This window comes from Lampris incognitus, chromosome 1, assembly GCF_029633865.1.
Source record: "Lampris incognitus isolate fLamInc1 chromosome 1, fLamInc1.hap2, whole genome shotgun sequence".
Classification (NCBI taxonomy): Eukaryota; Metazoa; Chordata; class Actinopteri; order Lampriformes; family Lampridae; genus Lampris; species Lampris incognitus.
The window spans coordinates 138,281,043-138,299,030 of record NC_079211.1 but is presented as its reverse complement, the minus strand read 5'-3'; the positions used below and the strand labels follow the sequence as shown (position 1 = coordinate 138,299,030).

The window sequence follows — 17,988 nt, the reverse complement described above, 5'->3', positions numbered from 1 at the left end:
AGTGTGTGTTGCAGAGGAGTGTTAGTGTGTGTTGGACAGGAGTGTTGGTGTGTGTTGCAGAGGGGTGTTAGTGTGTGTTGGACAGGAGTGTTAGTGTGTGTTGCAGAGGGGTGTTAGTGTGTGTTGGACAGGAGTGTTGGTGTGTGTTGCAGAGGGGTGTTAGTGTGTGTTGGACAGGAGTGTTAGTGTGTGTTGCAGAGGAGTGTTAGTGTGTGTTGGACAGGAGTGTTGGTGTGTGTTGCAGAGGGGTGTTAGTGTGTGTTGGACAGGAGTGTTAGTGTGTGTTGCAGAGGGGTGTTAGTGTGTGTTGCAGAGGAGTGTTGGTGTGTGTTCGACAGGAGTGTTAGTGTGTGTTGCAGAGGAGTGTTAGTGTGTGTTGCAGAGGAGTGTTAGTGTGTGTTGGACAGGAGTGTTGGTGTGTGTTGCTGAGGGGTGTTAGTGTGTGTTGCAGAGGAGTGTTAGTGTGTGTTGGACAGGAGTGTTGGTGTGTGTTGCTGAGGGGTGTTAGTGTGTGTTGCAGAGGGGTGTTAGTGTGTGTTGCAGAGGGGTGTTAGTGTGTGTTGGACAGGAGTGTTGGTGTGTGTTGCAGAGGGGTGTTAGTGTGTGTTGCAGAGGAGTGGTAGTGTGTGTGTGTGTGTGTGTGTGTGTGTGTGTGTGTGTGTGTGTGTGTGTGTGTGTGTGTGTGTGTGTGTGTGTGAGTGTTGGGTTGAGTGGCTCAACATGCGTGGGGGTAGACTATTTCATCGAGCCTGTGAAAAGCTGGATTTAGTAGAATTGTGTTGGCCGGGTGGTCAGAAATCTGTGATGTTTTTGGGTCTCTATAGCAACCAGGGCCTCTGCAGCAGAATCAGAAAAGGAATGGTTTATGAGGGGAAAAGAAAAGAAGAGAGGGATTTCATAGTTCATCCAAAGTGTGAGTTCATCGGGGGCTGAGAGGAAGGGGACTCGTTTGCAGTGGATCACGTAACCTGCGTCATCTGTTGGCTACTGACCCGGCTTTGCTATCAGGGTGTTTTGGGAATGTGGACAAAATCTAATAAAATCTACATCATGATGGTGGGGGGTGGAGTTGTGGTATAAATCAACAGAACGGGATTGATAATTTTCTCACAAGTTATTTGGATTGGCACACAAAGACATTATAAAATGCTGTACAATGAGTCGCCATTATTGATTTACTGAATGTGACATTTAAAAAATAGTCGGGGTATATAAGATTGTAAGAGTTGAGGGGTGTCCAAGTAGCATAGCGTTCTATTCTTTTGCCTACCAACACGGGGATCGGCGGTTCGAATCCCCGTGTTACCTCCGGCTTGGTCGGGCGTCCCTACAGAAACAATTGGCCGTGTCTGCCGGTGGGAAGCCGGATGTGGGTATGTGTCCTGGTCGCTGCACCAGCGCCTCCTCTGGTCAGTCAGGGCACCTGTTCGGGGGGGGAACTGGCGAAACATCTCACTGTCAGGTGAAAAGAAGCGGCTGGAGGAGGCATGTGGTAGTTTGCAGCCCTCCCTGGATCGGCAGAGGAGGTGGAGCAGCAACCGGGACAGCTTGGAAAATAGGGTAATTGGCCAAGTACAACTGGGGAGAAAAAGGGGAAACCCCCCCCCCCAAAAAAAAAAGATTATAAGAGTTAAGTAATTGAAAATTGAGAAGATTGCGGTACCCCCTACTTAGGTTAGATATAGCTAACATCTACTTGGATGGTCCACGCTTCATGTTCCTCTCTCATCAGTTTCATCTCCTGCTTCATTTTGCTCTTAACTCCCTTTCTCCTGCCCATCTCTGTTTCGTACCTGCACAGCTACCTCCATCTCGTCTGCATTTTTTTTACCTCTTCTTGCACTCAGATTTCTCTTGCACCATTCCACTGCCCCCCACCCCCTCACCTTCACCCACCGTGTTTGCATTACTCCCTCTCTAAGACCAGCGCTAACTTCTTATCTACTCTGTATGCATCCAGATGCTCCGGCGTTAAAGGAAAAGGCCAGTAGAGAGACAGCAAATGTCTCAACATCTGTGTGCTGGTTTAGCGCAACAAGTATTTCCACATGTTCCTCTTCCTTCTGTCCGGTACAAGACTGATTACAACAGCTGGCCCGCTTCCTTGTTAGAGCTATGATCTGCGGTTACACAGTGGATTAGTATGTTTAGCATTCTGGATGAAGCTAGTTGAAGCTAACTCACTGGCTGACATGGAGTACATATAACACAAGAATGAAAGGATGATAAGATGGCCTACACCGACACCTGCACAAGGGAGGAGCGTCGCTTCAGACACACACTTTGAGAAGAACAATGTTTGTTGCCGTTTAGCTAACAGGAGACAAAACCATGCGTCAGACAAGCTTAAGTGTGTGCTTTGACTAAGGGGGTTTTGCATTGAACTTGGCGCTAACCGCTATTGTCACCGTGGCTTGCAAAATATGGGACCTAGCGGTATCGCACTCATTGTGGTTGAAAGCAACGTTGTGTAGCACGCCCCCTCCTGAGGGCCTTATTTGTCAACCTACTACCCCAGTTCTTACCACAACCCAAACCACCTCTTCAACCACATGTGTAGCCAGTTGAGTGTCTGCCTGCAGTGAAACCTGCCAGGAAGCGTGATTGATGCTGCCGGTGTTGGGAGGTGGAACAGGCTTCAGTCTGCAGTTCAGCCGAGACCTCGCTGGAAACGGCGCTGTCGTATTTGCACCATATACTTGATGTCTGTCTCTTTAGCTGTCATTTGTTAGGTGAGGATGGCTTTTGTGGCCTACTCACCCCCCCCTTTTTCTCCCCAATTGTATTTTTGGCCAATTACTCCACTCTTCCGAGCCGCCCCGGTCGCTCCTCCACCCCCTCTGCTGATCTGAGGAGAGCTGCCGACTACCACATGCCTCCTCCGTCGCCAGCCACTTCATTTCACCTGACAGGGAGGAGTTTTGCCAGGGGAACGTAGCACGTGGGAGGATCACGCTATTCCCACCATTTCCCCCCCTCCTGTACAGGCGCCCTGACCGACCAGAGGAGGCGCTAGTGCAGCAGCCAGGACACATACCCACATCCGGCTTCCCACCCGCAGACACGGCCAATTGTGTCTGTAGGGACGCCCGACCAAGCCGGAGATAACACAGGGATTCGAACCAGCGATCCCCGTGTTGGTAGGCAAAGGAATAGACCGCAGCGCTGCCCGGAAGCCCCGAGGACAGCTTATTTGGCCTACTCATTTAGTAAACCTGCTGTTCATCAATGAACAAGACAAGTTCCCTTGTTCATTGAACTTTGGTTTGTCATTCACTGAAATACACATACTGTATATAACTTAACTACATGCACAGCAACACAACACGTACCTGAATTTAACGACAAACCTATTTTTTGTTCATTCATTATCCAAGCCGCTTATCCGAATTCGGGTCGCGGGATGCTGGAGCCTATCCTAGCAGTCATTGGAGGGCAGGCGGGGAGACACCCTGGACAGCCCGCCAATCCATCACAGGGCCGACACATTCACACCTAGGGACAATTTAGTACGGCCGATTCACCTGACCTACATGTCTTTGGTCTGTGGGAGGAAACTGGAGCACCCAAAGGAAACCCACACAGACACGGGGAGAACATGCAAACTCCACACAGAGGACGACCTGGGATGACCCCTGAGGTTGGACTACGCCGGGGTTCGAACCCAGGACCTTCTTGCGGTGAGGCAACCGCATTAACCACTCCACCACCGTGCCGCCCTACCTATTTTTTAAGACTTTAAACATATTCTCATTCCTGGATAAGTGGTTACCAACAAATGCAGCTTGCCAGGACCATACCAGGATGCAATACGACTTAAATACAATTTTAATATCCCAATGATATTCAGTGAACCATGTCCAGATAGAGTTTCTTATATGTGGAAACCTACAAATTTTCCCTCATAAATAGGAAGTGCTGCACCTCCAAATATTTTTCAAAGGGCATGCTAAAGGACCAAATACAAGGTCAAATGTCTTTCTCCATGGAAATACGGTGAAAAAAGGAACAGTTTTCTGCCCGGGCCCACACCATGTTTTGACATGGGGTTGTTAAAGTTGTGTGGTTAGCGTTTTCCACGGGCAGTCAGTCCACTGTCTCCTGTTTCCTGGCCTCTGCTAGCAGCCGCCATACTCGGGGATTGGCCCGTTTAGCTAGAGCCAGAAAAAAAGGACCTTGACTGACACCTCAAGTTTTAAAGGGTAGACTTTGCTGCTCCCGTGGGCCTAGTTCTGCCAGAGGAAAGCTTTTCAACCAAGCATGGATGAGAAGGGGGAGCAGAAAAAAGCGAGCAAGAGAGCATGTATCTCGGCCTGTATGTGTGTGTTTGCACACGCGCATCCGTGCCTGTATTATTGCATGATTGTGTGTGAGGAAGCATATGTGTCTGCACATGTATGTGTATTTTTTTCAGGCTTTTTATGTCTGCAACAATTTTTTTATTAATTTTTTTTTCCTGAAACTGGAGACCGGTCTGTGTTTGTAGCATCTCCCTCTCAGTCCACTCCATCTTCTATCACGGTGAAGAGGCTTCACAGGAGCAGCAGAGTGATGTATGAGCCTTTAGTGCCTTAATAGATTCCATTTATCTCTATACATTCCCTTTTTAATTTGGCTGGACCAGGGAGGATGTATTCAAATGCCCGGCATCATACTGATGTACAACCAGCTGACTAGAACCGGCCCCTGAGTTTTCTCTCGCTTCAGCCTCAGCACCAGTCTCCCGCTCATACTAAGCATCAAGATTCCCACAGTATATATAATAACTATAACAAGCAAACATGGACGCGCACACACACGAACAGAGATAGATGGATAGATAGACAGGCAGACAGGCATGATTGTGATGCAGCCCTCAACTCAAACCTCCCCCCAGGACCATCCGCAGCCCCCAAGCGCAGTCTTGTACTTCCAGCTTTATACCAGTGCACAGCCTCTATGCCACCCCTCGCAAAAAAAAAAAATTATCCATTAAGTGATTGTTAACCTATTGTTAGAAGTCCTGTTCTCTTTTCTCTCCGTTTTATCTTCAAGGCAAGGAGAGGGGGAACGGCCAGCTCTAGAGGCCTGGCTACGGCACTCCTCGGGGTGGGGGCTGTGGTGTGGAGAAGCCTTTTGTCGTGCAGTAACAAGTCCTTTGTGTGACATTTTCCTTGGCGTTGACATTCAGGAGGGAATAGGTGGCTGGCGTGTGGACGCCAGGTCCTCTGTGACATGTGAATGGAAAGGGAATTAAGAATGGGGACTGGAACGTTGAATGTGAACAGGGTAGGACATTTGAACAGAATGTGACAAGGACACATCGTAGCAGAGCAGCTTTTCCATATTTCACGTTATATCATTATGCTACTGTACACCTGGGCGTCTGTTGGGCCGGCACTCCTGGTAGGCGGGTATGGTTTAGTGGACTACTGTTAACATGTGCTTGTTGAGCAAGAATATACTGGTTGACACTGTACAAACTGAATTAAATTTGAATCAAATTTGAATCCATGACATTTATTCAATGATTTTTGTTTGGTTTGGTTTTGTTTGGCTTTTTATCTGCTGGGGCTGTTATGTCTTCAGACAACATAAAATCTCTGTTGTTCTCCAAGAGTGGCATTATAACACCGAGGGCGGCGTGACAGGACGCGGAAGCGGAAGTGGGACAAACTAAGCTAACTGCTAGCCCATGCAGACCGGCAGTTCCGATAACACTAAGGGCAGTCTGGCGGCGGCCTCGCCTGGCATTGACTGTGGTGTTTTTGGTGTCGTCGTATGGAGTGCGGGTAGGTGTGTCGAGGGTGTCTGGCTGGGAGAGCGGGCGTTGGATCAGCTGGGAGAGCCTGGTCTGCCACATACGGTGGACCCAAGGACCACAGCCCTGCCCGGAGCTGTGCCTGAAGAGGAAACACTGAGGGCGTTCTGACAGGATGCAGAAGCGGGGCAGGCTAAGCTAACTGCTAGCCCATGCGGACCAGCAGTTCTGACAGTCATTTACCTGTTATTTGTTCCCTTGGACAGTGATTATTTTTTTTAGTTTGGATATATGCGTTAGTTTAGATGTATGTGTATTCTTGTAGTTCTTGGATATATGTTTTTGTCTTTGCACTGCTGTGGGCTGGGGGAAACGACATTTTCTAAATGGCAGTGTTCCTGATTCCTGATTATTAATGATTATCGTAAACTTCCTGGGTGGATGAAAAATGTGGACATCTCTCTTGTGTATGTCAGATGAACGAGAGAGAAATGGAGGTGAAGAACAGAGTGTGCGCTGTGGCCCTGACCGACTCCGCTCACAACATCTGGCTGCAGGAGACCAGCAAGGGAACACAGGATTGGATGCAGCAGGTGAGACAATGCATGCGCACACACACACACACACACACACACACACACACACACACACACACACACACACCATAGACAAGTGTGTACAAAAAGTCAGTACCGGGCCTGACGACGGCATGTAGATTGAGCCGGCTGCTGAGCGGAGGTCTCTTCGACTCCGCCCTTCTCTGATTTCCCTTTGCTCAACCCCGCTGACCTACATAGGTACTCCTGACCAGCAGCTACCCTTAGAAGTCACGAAGAACTATTGTTTGCATGTTTTTTTCCCCACTCATTTCCATTGGCCCCCTCTTCTCTCATCCTGGGTGGGTGTCGATAGATAACCGAGACGGTTAGCCCTCTCTGGTGTGTGTGTGTGTGTGTGTGTGTGTGTGTGTGTGTGTGTGTGTGTGTGTGAGTGTGTATGTATGTGTGCAGCGGTATTATTATTGTGTGTGTGTGTGTGTGTGTGAGTGTGTATGTATGTGTGCAGCGGTATTATTATTGTGTTTGTGTGTGTATGAAATGTGTCTGTGCATGTTAATGCGGGCATGTGAATGTGGGAAAGCGAGAGAATGTGTGCGCTGTGTGTCTAGATGTGTGTGTGTGTGTGTGTGTGTGTGTGTGTGGAGGCACAAACAGGCGCACGTACATTTGTGTTAGCTTCATTTTAGCGCTCACCCTTTCTGGTGTGACCTCTGTGCCATACGCAGCACCTGGGCTCACTCAGTATGCACATAAAGATGAGGCCCAGCCAAGTCCAGAGCTACTGGGGAGCCGGAGATGCAAATGTCAAGCGCGTGCACGTACACACGCGCACACACACACACACACACACACACACACACACACACACACTCCATATACTGTTTGTATTATGTTCCACTTTTATCTCCTCTACCTTTTGTTTTTGTCATTTCTGTCATCTCTCACCCTATTTGTGTGTGTGTGTGTGTGTGTGTGCTTGATATTTATGTATCCCATATATATGTGTGTGTGTATATGCATTTGTGTGTGTGTTTCTGTGTGTGCGCACGCACACACGTGCGCCTGTGGAAGGGATTCAAGGTTGCACTGGCCCCCTTTTCTGGCATTTCCTATTTCTGCTTCATTGGAGGGATGTGTGGGACACAGTGTAATTGGAATGTTAAGTGATTTCTATTTGTGAAGATTACCCTGAACAATAAATCTGAAATAACCTTCCTCGTCCAGCTGGATGAAGAAGACGGCAAGGATTCACTCTCTCGCCCATTCTCATTAACCCCTTGTTTCCCATGTTGGTCTGGAGCAAGAGAAGTGTGTGAATTTCAAGTATGGGAAATGGCCCAGAGTGTAGAAAATGTGGGCGCAGCCAGGCTATGCTTACATCCAAATGATGCAGCAAACAGATGCATTACAGTATGTACCCTTTCATATTGTCTCTCTCAGCCACCTAACTCCTTCTTTCTCCTTTTCTTTCCCCCCTACCTCGCTCCCTCAATATTTCATTCACTCACTGAATCAGTTGCCCACCCACTCACTTTTTCACTCACTTGGTCACCTGTTCGCCCACCCACCCAGCAGAATGATTTTTTTTGTGGATTTTTTTCTCCCCAATTGTAACTGGCCAATTACCCACTCTTCCGAATCATCCCGGTCGCTGCTCCACCCCCTCTGCCGATCCGGGGAGAGCTGCAGACTACCACATGCCTCCTCCGATACATGTGGAGTCGCCAGCCACTTCTTTCCACCTGACAGTGAGGAGTTTCACCAGGGGGACATAGCGCGTGGAAGGATCGCGCTATTCCCCCCCAGTTCCCCCTCCCCCTGAATAGGCATCCTGACCGACCAGAGGAGGTGCTAGTACAGCGACCAGGACACATACCCACATCCGGCTTCCCACCTGCAGGCAAGGCCAATTGTGTCAGTAGGGACACCTGACCAAGCCGGATGTAACATGGGGATTTGAACCACCGATCCCCGTGCTGGTAGGCAACGGAATAGACCGTTACACTACCTGGACGCCCCAACCAGCAGAATGTTTACTAACACACATACACACCAGCCTTCTCCTGTGGATAGCTGCTGGCCTTGTGCTGGTTAACAAGCCCAAGGTCAGCCTAAGAATTTAGGTGAATCCAGATTCTAATCTGCCTCAGTCATTAGGCCGTGTATACATTTTGTTTTCTCCCAAAGGGGTCTAAGGCCCTTGGTATTCCCACCCTGCTCCCCTTAAAGCCATGTGTCTAGGCTGATCACAGGTTGCTGGTTTTCAGCTTTGTGTGATCAGCCACAATCAAGTCCATTCACACGTATGCCGTACACAAATGCACAAACGTACACACAACACAAACACCCACACACATTTAATGCATTTCATGCATGAAGGATATCTATATCAATCCAATAACTCTCACACAGCTTGCTCTTAAACCTATCTAAAATATAGGCATGCATGTGCACACAGAACAAGTCAGGCCCATGCACAGACATATATACAAAGGTTTGTGCACACACAATGAGGCCAACCCAGATGGTGCTTCACATTACAGAGGGGTGTTAGAAATGAACCTTAATAATGCTTTGGATGATATATAAACATGGGTGCCCATACTGATGGGTGTATGTGAGAATGGAGCGCCCCAGCACTGCGGACCTGTGTTCTCATCCAGCAGAGATAATTCCCTCCATCCGGGGTCAAAGGGTTAGAGTATGGTGGGATGGAAGGATGAGGGGAGGAGAGTTAAAAAGGGGGTGAGATGGGATTTAGAAATCAGTGCCTGCTAGGCCAGGTGATACAGAGTAATGGGTCAGACGAGGGGCAACTGGCATCACTGCAGAGAGAAAAGAAGGGAGAGAGTAACAGAAACGAGTTAAGAAAGCAGAAGTCAGGAAGGAGATGGTCTAGGCTAAGGCTGAGAGAGAAAAACTCATCCATTCATTCACTCAGACAGAGAAAGAACCAGGCAGAGAAATAAAGTATGAGAAACGTTCAATTATTTAAATCCCGTCGACTACCGACGCCGAGAGTGGAGGCAGAGCTCTGGTAAAGAAAAACAAAAAGACAGGTAGGGTGTGAATGGAGTGAATACAGATGGAGGAGAGGAAATGAAGAGATGTATGAGGAGATAGATGAGAAGCATAGTGGGGGAAGCGAGAGAGAGAGGGAGCGAGAGTGAGGCGGATGATGGTGTACAGCTGGCAGCCTGTCACAGTCTCTAAGGTGTCTCCTGTCACAGTGCTGGCCTGCTGTCACACTCTAGTGGCCTGCTCAGTGCTCACACACACACACACACACACACACACACACACACACACACACACACACACACACACACACACACACACACACACACACACACACACACACACACACACACACACACACACACACACACACACAAACCCAAAGAGGGAGAGTATACTGTGATCATGAATAAACCATCCTAATCCACAGAGATTATATAGCAACTAGAGATTGGAGAGAGAGTGAGAGAGATCTGATATTTAGGACCATTTTCAAAGATGGTTGCAGCGTTGCAGCCTTGGTTGCAGGCTGTGAGGTGTGTGACTATTGAGAAGATGTGGACTATTGTAGATTTATAGTCACGGGAGACCTTAGCATATGGTTTAAACAAATATCCGTCCTGCCTCGAACTTTACCATTTAACAGAGATGGTCATATACAGTGGATATGCGCCATATGGACAAAAGTATTGGGACACAACTCTTAATCATTGAATTCAGGTGTTGCATTCTGACACATTGTCACAGGTATATAAAATCAAGCAGCTAGCCATGCAGTCTGCATTTACAAACATTTGTGAAAGAATGGGTCGTTCTGAAGAGCTCAGTGAATTCAGATGTGGTGCTGTCATAGGATGCCACCTTTGTAATAAGTCAGTTCATTAAATTTCTTCCCTGCTAGATATTCCACGGTCAACTGTAAGTGGTATTATTGAAAAGTGGAAACGTTTAGGAAAAACAGCAACTCAGCCACAAAGTGGCAGACCACGTAAAGTCACACAGCAGGGTCAGCGAGTGCTGAGGCGTATGGTGCGTTAAAGTCGCCAACGCTCCGTTGACTCAGTAACTGCAAAGTTCCAAACTTCCTCTGGCATTAACTTTGAAACTTTGCGCCGGGAGCTTCATGGAATGGGTTTCCATGGCCGAGCAGCTTCATGCAAGCCTTACATCACCAAGCACAATGCCAAGCGTCGGATGGAGTGGTGTAAAGCACGCTGCCACTGGACTCTGGAGCAGTGGAAACATGTTCTGTGGTGTGACAAATCACCCTTCTCTGTCTGGCAGTCTGATGGACGAATCTAGGTTTGGCAGATGCCAGGAGAGTCAGGTGAATATAATTCCAGGGCTTAACTATTTATTCTGAAGTACCTCCATGCCTTCTAAAGTATCCCACTGTGGTGGCTGTTCTGTGTGGTGTTAGCAACCATGGGTTCCTCTAAACAGTTGTCAAAGAATGCCACAATCAAGGTGGTTCACTTCCATCAACAAGGAATTCCGCTTCTGGTGTGGGAAGATGGCGGCTTGAATTCACATTTGCAGTGGCCTCACCCAGTACCTGAGTGAGAAGATGGCGGCACAAATTTATGTTTGCGGCGGCCTCACCCAGTACTGTCCATGGCTGGGAGAGCTGGCACTAGATCGGCTAGAAAAGCTTGGTCTGCTGCGTCTTGTGGGCCCAGGGACCATGGCTGTGCCCAAAGAGGAAACGCCAAGGGCGGTCTGACAGGATGCATAAGTGGGGTAGGCTAAGCCAACTGCTAGCCTCCAGACCACCAGAGTGGTCTGGTGGCGGCCTCGCCTGGCATTGACTGTGGTGTTTTTGGTGTCGTGAAGTGTGGGGAGGTGTGCCGAGGGTGTCTGGCTGGGAGAGCTGGCGTTGGATCAGCTGAGGGAGCGTGGTCTACTGCATCTGATGGGCCCAAGGACCATGGCCCCTATACAGAGCTGTACCCGAAGAGGAAACACCAGGGCAGTCTGACAGGACATGGAAGCAGGGCAGACTAAGCTAACTGCTAGCCCATGCAGACTGGCAGTTCCAACAGTCATCCCGGCATTCCTTCTCTTGGACAGTTTTTTTTCCTTTTTTTTTTAAATAGTTATATCCATTTGTCTTTTTGTTGCACTGCTGTGGGCTGGGTGAAATGCTATGTCATTTCATTTCATGTATGCAATTACATAAAATGAAATGACATTGTTCCTGAGAAGGCTATAAGTTCATCCAGGGAGGCTGACAGATTGTCTGGGTGTTCCTGGTGATCTCTTGGATTCAGTCAACCATCTCCTCATGCTTCCGATGAATCTGGTCACACTTCCCCAAAACATCCCTTACACGATGCTCCATCATCTCTTCTGTCTGTGAATTTGCTGTTTGGACTCTGTCTAGCTTCATGGCCAGAGCTCTCTTAATCTGGACCTCCTCAATGCCTAAGTTCTTTAGCTCCTTCTTTTGCTTCTCATACAGAGCTGTCAGCTCCTGGACCACCACCTGTTTCTTGGTGTTGCTCTAGCCACTCTGCAGATCCTGCAGTAGTTTGCTCATCAGATGGACATCAACCTCATAGTGGTTCACACACTGTACTATGTTCTGCAGCTCCATCATACACTCATCACAGCGTTTAATGGAATTTTTGATGTTCTTTACATTCTCCCTCATTTTCTCCATTTGTCTCTTCAGCTCCTCTGGTGACTCCACAATCTGAGACTTGAGCTTGCTCAACTCTTCCTTCAAGGCACTCACATCCAACTTCAGCTGTGCCCGTTTCTGAGTCCTTACAGCAATTGTGGTTTTCACTTCCGCATTGACATTTATTCCATTCACTTCCTGGTATTCATTCGTGTTCGCAGTCTGAAGCTCAGACAGAAAAGCATCCAACCCCAAGGCCTCTGCCTTTTTCACTGGCTGATGGTTGTCAGGGTCTCAATCTTTTGTTCTAATGCATTTATGCCTTTAGAAAGACCCTGTAACATGTCCATATCTGCCTTAAATCTGGACAGAGTCTCCATCATTTCCAGCCTTGGCTCCCTGAAGTGAATGAAATTCACTGTGCCACTTAAAATTGTGGGAGTTCTCTTCAATTTTGGAACCAGGAAGTCATCAAAAGAGAAGTCATACACAAAGCAGAAAGGCAGAAAGCGCTGCATGCGCAGGTAAACACTTATGATATCAGCAGACAACTTGTGAAATTGTGGACACTGAGTGTTCTCTATCATAGGGACCATGAAGTGGTACTCTGGTCGGAAACGATACATAAGATGCAATATCTTCAGATACAGACTTTGGACTGACAGTGGCTTTCGAGTTGGCTTGAGATCATTCTTGGTGAAAGGCTTAGCCTCCTGACCTGTGAGGACTTCGATGTGATAAAAGTTTACAATTTCATACACTTTAAAGATCGGGAAGGTATTATCTGACATCTCCGCTGCTCAAAAGAGGTTAAGATGAGATAACAGAGATATCGGAGGATAGTGCAAATTTAATAAAAACTTTAACGACATGAAATTGGCACTCATTTCCTTGTTGTGACTGTTAAAAGATTGTGATTTTTTTTTCTTTGTTAAAAGATTTTGAGAAAAAAGGAAGTATTTCTAAAGAACTCCTTGCAAACTGTTAAGCATGGAGGTGGATCCATTATGCTTTGGGGGTTGTGTGGCAGCTGGCAGCACAGGAAATATTTTGTGGGTGGAAGGAAGAATAGAATCCACCAAATATCAAGAAAATCCAGCTCTAATGTTCAGTCCAGACACTGAAGTTGAAGAGAGGTTGGGTGTTCGAGCAAAATAATGATCCAAAGCATACCTCAAAATCAACCATGAAGTACCTCCAGGAAAGAGGGATGAAGGTTTTGGAATGGTACCACAGTCCCTAGACTTGAATATTATTGAAAATCTGTGGAGAGATTTCATACATGCCATGCGTGCAGGGAGCCCGAAGAATATTTCTGAGCTAGAGTTGTTCTGCCAGGAAAACTGGGGGGGAAACTCCAAAAGCAAGAATGGAATGATTTTAGCTGGCTACAGGAAGCATTTACAAGCTGTTATAGTTACTCCAGGATGAGTCACAAAGTACTAACTGACAGGGTTCCCAAACTCTTGCACCAGGACTTTTTTGTTTTATTATTTTGAAACTATAAAGAAATCAAAATCAATAAGTAACCTCGCTTTAAAATTTGAGTAAATGTGTCATGTTTAATTTTGTACCATTTAGAGGTCAGGTTAGCTTCTGTTCAATTAGCTATTAATTGTAAACGACATTTTGACCAGGGGATCCCATATGTATGCACCCCACTGTAAGTGTTGTTCCATAACTAATACAGGTGTTCAGGGGTAGGGTAGGGGGACATGTTTTCATTCCTTGAGGGTTCTTTGAGTGTGATCCTGTGGCTCTTACCCTTAAGTGGATATGGACCTCTTTGAGAGACCTAGTTGATTCATATGAAGCTCTCCATTACATCACTCTGCCATCAGTTGTGTGTGTGTGTGTGTGGGTGGGTGGGTGTGGACACAGCTGCGATGGGGTAGGTTTAACAGCATCCCAAACCTGTCCTTGTTTATGATCTCAGACTGCGTTATTACTGCAGTGGTTAGCTTTCTACCAGGCAGCAGTCTCTAGTTAGCCAATCTGATGGATCAGTGGACCTCAGAACCATATGTTTCTGATTAATAACCATAAAGGAATCCAAGTGAAATGAGCTGCAATGAGTAAGGGTAGGTGTATGGATGGATGGACTGCATTTATATAACTCTTTTCTACTCTACCGACCACTCAAAGTGCTTTACAATGTATGCATGTTTGCGCATCTCTATCACAAATGCGACCGCTCACACACACATGCACGCACACACACACACACACACACACACACACACACACACACACACACATGCACACAGGCATCCAAGCCCCTACAAACACAACTGCACACATAAGCATTGGTGGCAGGGGAGGTTAGATCTGTTTATATATTTTGTGCCTCTTGTCTCCCCTTCAGTTCAATGGCACCATTGATCGCCGGGCGGGCTGCTTGAAGTGATGATGCCTCTGCGTCAGAGGCAGCTGATGTGATGTGCCATCCTTTTGTCACATTGCCCCTCTCTAATCCCAGCCAGCAGGCCTCGCCTTTATGTGACTGTTGCTCTGCCCGTAGTGTCTCACAACGCTAGCGCTGGATGCGAACGTGTTGTGTGTGTGTGTGTGTGTGTGTGTGTGTGTGTGTGTGTGTGTGTGTGTGTGTGTGTGTGTGTGTGGTTGCCTTGACAAATCTATTCAGAAACCCGGCCTCCCTGCCTCCTTGGTAGTGTTGGTGGTGTGAGAAGAGGAGGAGGAGGACCCTTTTGAAAGGGGGTTGCTCCTTCCCCTTCTCTCCAGCCCCCTTCAGCCCAATGCTTCACAGCCCAGCTGACATCTTCCTCCAGACAGACTGAATGAATTAAAGGAGATACAATAAGACACTTGATGTAGCAGTCAAGGAGTCCCACAGCTTCCACACCGCTCTGCCCCATAGCCCCAGCTCAGAGGAGAGCACATCTAGGGCAAACCAAGCATCTAAAAATACACAGTACGCCACTGTTTACCAAGCTGACTTAGACACACACACACACACACACACACACACACACACACACACACACACACACACACACACACACACACACACACACACTAACCCCTCCTCCATCTCTCTTTTCCTATCTTTCTTCAAGCACCTCTCTCCCTACAGCCCCCAGCTGCTAACACATTCAGATCGACAGGGCTGGGGGAGAAAAAAAAGAAAGCTGGTGGAAGTGAGCAAAGATGTGATTTTGTCATTGTGAGGTGGACTAGGTTAGATCCCCCCCCCCATTTGTGTTCATGTTATTTGTTGAGATATGGGACGGATCACACCAACCAGACAATTAACAATTATTAACCAGACAAAACCTTTTATCCACGTTTCCCCAATAAAATTGGTTGACTCGTTGATATTTTTGTTGAAGATTCGCTCACATGGACCAGTATGGGCTCATCTGTTTTAATGTCCAGGTTTACTTTTGGAGCAGGGAGTAAACAAATCACCCGCAGATCAGCCCGCTACAAAGAAACAAAGAGGAAGGCAGAAGCAGGGTGGGCTCTGCCGAAGCAGGGTGGGCTCTGCACCAGCGATGCAACATAACCTAATGATCAATATCTCTCAATATTATTCTCCGGGTGCATGCCTTAATGAATGTGCATGCACATGAGGAGAGCACAGGCCGACTCACACCTTTACATGCTCTCTCTCTCTCTCTCTCTCTCTCTCTCTCTCTCTCTCTCTCTCTCTCTCTCTCTCTCTCTCTCTCTCTCACACTCACACAATCACACAATTTTGCAGATACACATCAACATGCATGCTCTTAAGACCTTAATAAAGTTAGCCATGCAGAATGGCGTGGATGACGACGCTCCTGCACGGATTGGGGCTGACCCAATGGTGGCAGGAGGCTGAGGAGTGAGCTGAGGGGTGGGGGTCCTAAAGGGGGGAGTCGGGGTTGTGCAATGACAGCTAGGCAGAGGTGTGATGTGACCCAGGGTTTTAGTGTGTCTCTTGTCGAGGGTGTGTGTGTGTGTGTGTTTGTGTGTGCGTGCGTGTGTATTTGTGAGGGGGGGGGGTGGTGATCTGCAGATTGGTCCATTCAGCCCCCTTTATGTCAGGGCCATGGGAGAGGGGGGCAAGGGCAAAGATGTGTGTGTGTGTGTGTGTGTGTGTGTGTGTGTGTGTGTGTGTGTGTGTGTGTGTGTGGGAGACCAAAGGTTTTGCAATGACAGACTCCTGCAAAGCTTTGTGGGAGCCCTGCAACTAACGGACACAAGCACAAACTCACACTCAGACACATACATTCATACATACACATACGCACACGCAAACGCACACTCACAAACAGCACACTAACAGCACTGTAATGGCTGTCAGGGGGCCAGGGTGAGAGTAAACAAGGGCAGATAAGCAGTGATTCAGAAGGACGCCAGCTGCACATTCTAATCTCTTTACATTTTCTTCTTCTTCTATTGAACTTTTATCTTATCTGGGGAACGTCTTCTCCATGCATTCCTCCTCAGCCGCCCTCCCTCGCTCCCTTCCCCCCCCTGTTTATGTTTCATCCTCACAAACCACAGCATACCAGTCCACGCCGGATGGTCAAACAGTGTGGAAAACACACTTTGATAGGCTGTCATCTGCCAACTTGTGTGGGGGAAAAAAGAGCCTTTTTTTTTAAATCCGGTTATATGATGATGTGTTTTTATTATTGTTTATTAGCCACGTGTGTGATTTAACCCAGGAGACGGAACGAAAGAACGGGGCTACGGACAATCTGAATGAACAAAAAGACAGCGGGGGGAGAGGGGGGGAAAAAAAGACTGGATAAAGAGGTCTTCTGCGCATATTTTCTGACAGTGGAGTTGTCAACCACGAGGGCCGGGTGTTTGCAGGGGGTTATGGGTCAGCAAACTGGGCAGACCCCCCTCCTCCGTCCCCTCCCCTCCTCACCGGCCCACCCCCCAGGCACTGGCTGATGGACTGCAGTAGAGGAGCCCCGGCTCTCCACCACAAACAAACCTCAAGCTGTCTGGGCAACATGTCACAGGGCTTTTAATTGCTTGTTTCTGTCTCGATCTCAAAAATTCTCTATCTCGCACACACGTGTACACACACACACACACACACACAGACACACACACACATCTTGTCTCTCTCTTCCCCCTACTCTCTTCCTGTTGCTTTTTTCTTCTTGTCTTTCCTTCTCTTCCCTAGCCCACGTATGTCTCACTCCTCTCTCCCCTCCCCTCCTCTCTTCTCTGTCTCTACATTTCTATCATTTCTCTTTATTGGACTCCATCTCTGACACTCTCTCTCTCTCTCTCTCTCTCTCTCTCTCTCTCTCTCTCTCTCTCTCTCTCTCTCTCTCTCTCTCTCTCTCTCTCTCACACTCACTCTCTGTTGCTCAGTTGTTGCATTTCTATTATTGCATTGAGCTTTATTGCCATTAAAAACCATTTTGAAGCCACTAAGTGAGGACCGGGCAGTAAGGAGTCAGGGTAACAGTTTGGCTGCAGACACTTGCAGTATTAGTGCCTGTCTGTCTTGTTGTCTCTGTCTGTCTCTAGCGTGGTGGTCTATTCCGTTGCCCACCAACACGGGGATCTCCGGTTTTAATCCCCGTGTTACCTCCGGCTTGGTCGGGCGTCCCTACAGACACAATTGGCCGTGTCTGCGGGTGGGAAGCCGGATGTGGGTATGTGTCCTGGTTGCTGCACTAGCGCCTCCTCTGGTTGGCGCCTGTTCGGGGGGGAGGGGGAACTGGGGAGAATAGCATGATCATCTCAAGCGCTACGTCCCCCTGGTGAAACTCATCACTGTCAGGTGAAAAGAAGTGGCTAGCGACTCCACGTGTATGGGAGGAGGCATGTGGTAGTCTGCAGCCCTCCCCGGATCGGCAGAGGGGGTGGAGCAGCAACTGGGACGGCTCAGAGGAGTAGGGGTAATTGGCTGGATCCAACTGGGGAGAAAAAGGGGGAATTAAAAGAAAAATGGATAGGGAGAAGGAGAAAAAAAGCCTATTCACATGTTGGCATTGCCAGGCTTTCTTCTTCCCCTTTCTCATCCCTCTCTTTTTTCTTGTTTCTTCTCCTCAGCGCTGTCGTAACTGGGTCTCAAG

The 17,988-nt window shown here is 48.0% G+C and overlaps 1 protein-coding gene across 1 annotated transcript in view; it reads left to right on the top strand.

The window, feature by feature from the left end:
* Positions 1-17,988, top strand: part of fam172a (family with sequence similarity 172 member A) — a 240,430-nt gene that overhangs the window by 155,873 nt on the left and 66,569 nt on the right. The window contains 2 exon segments of the mRNA XM_056288900.1: positions 6,217-6,333; positions 17,966-17,988. The exon segment at positions 17,966-17,988 is cut by the window's right edge and continues 62 nt beyond it. Coding sequence (XP_056144875.1) covers positions 6,217-6,333; positions 17,966-17,988 — 140 coding nt within the window.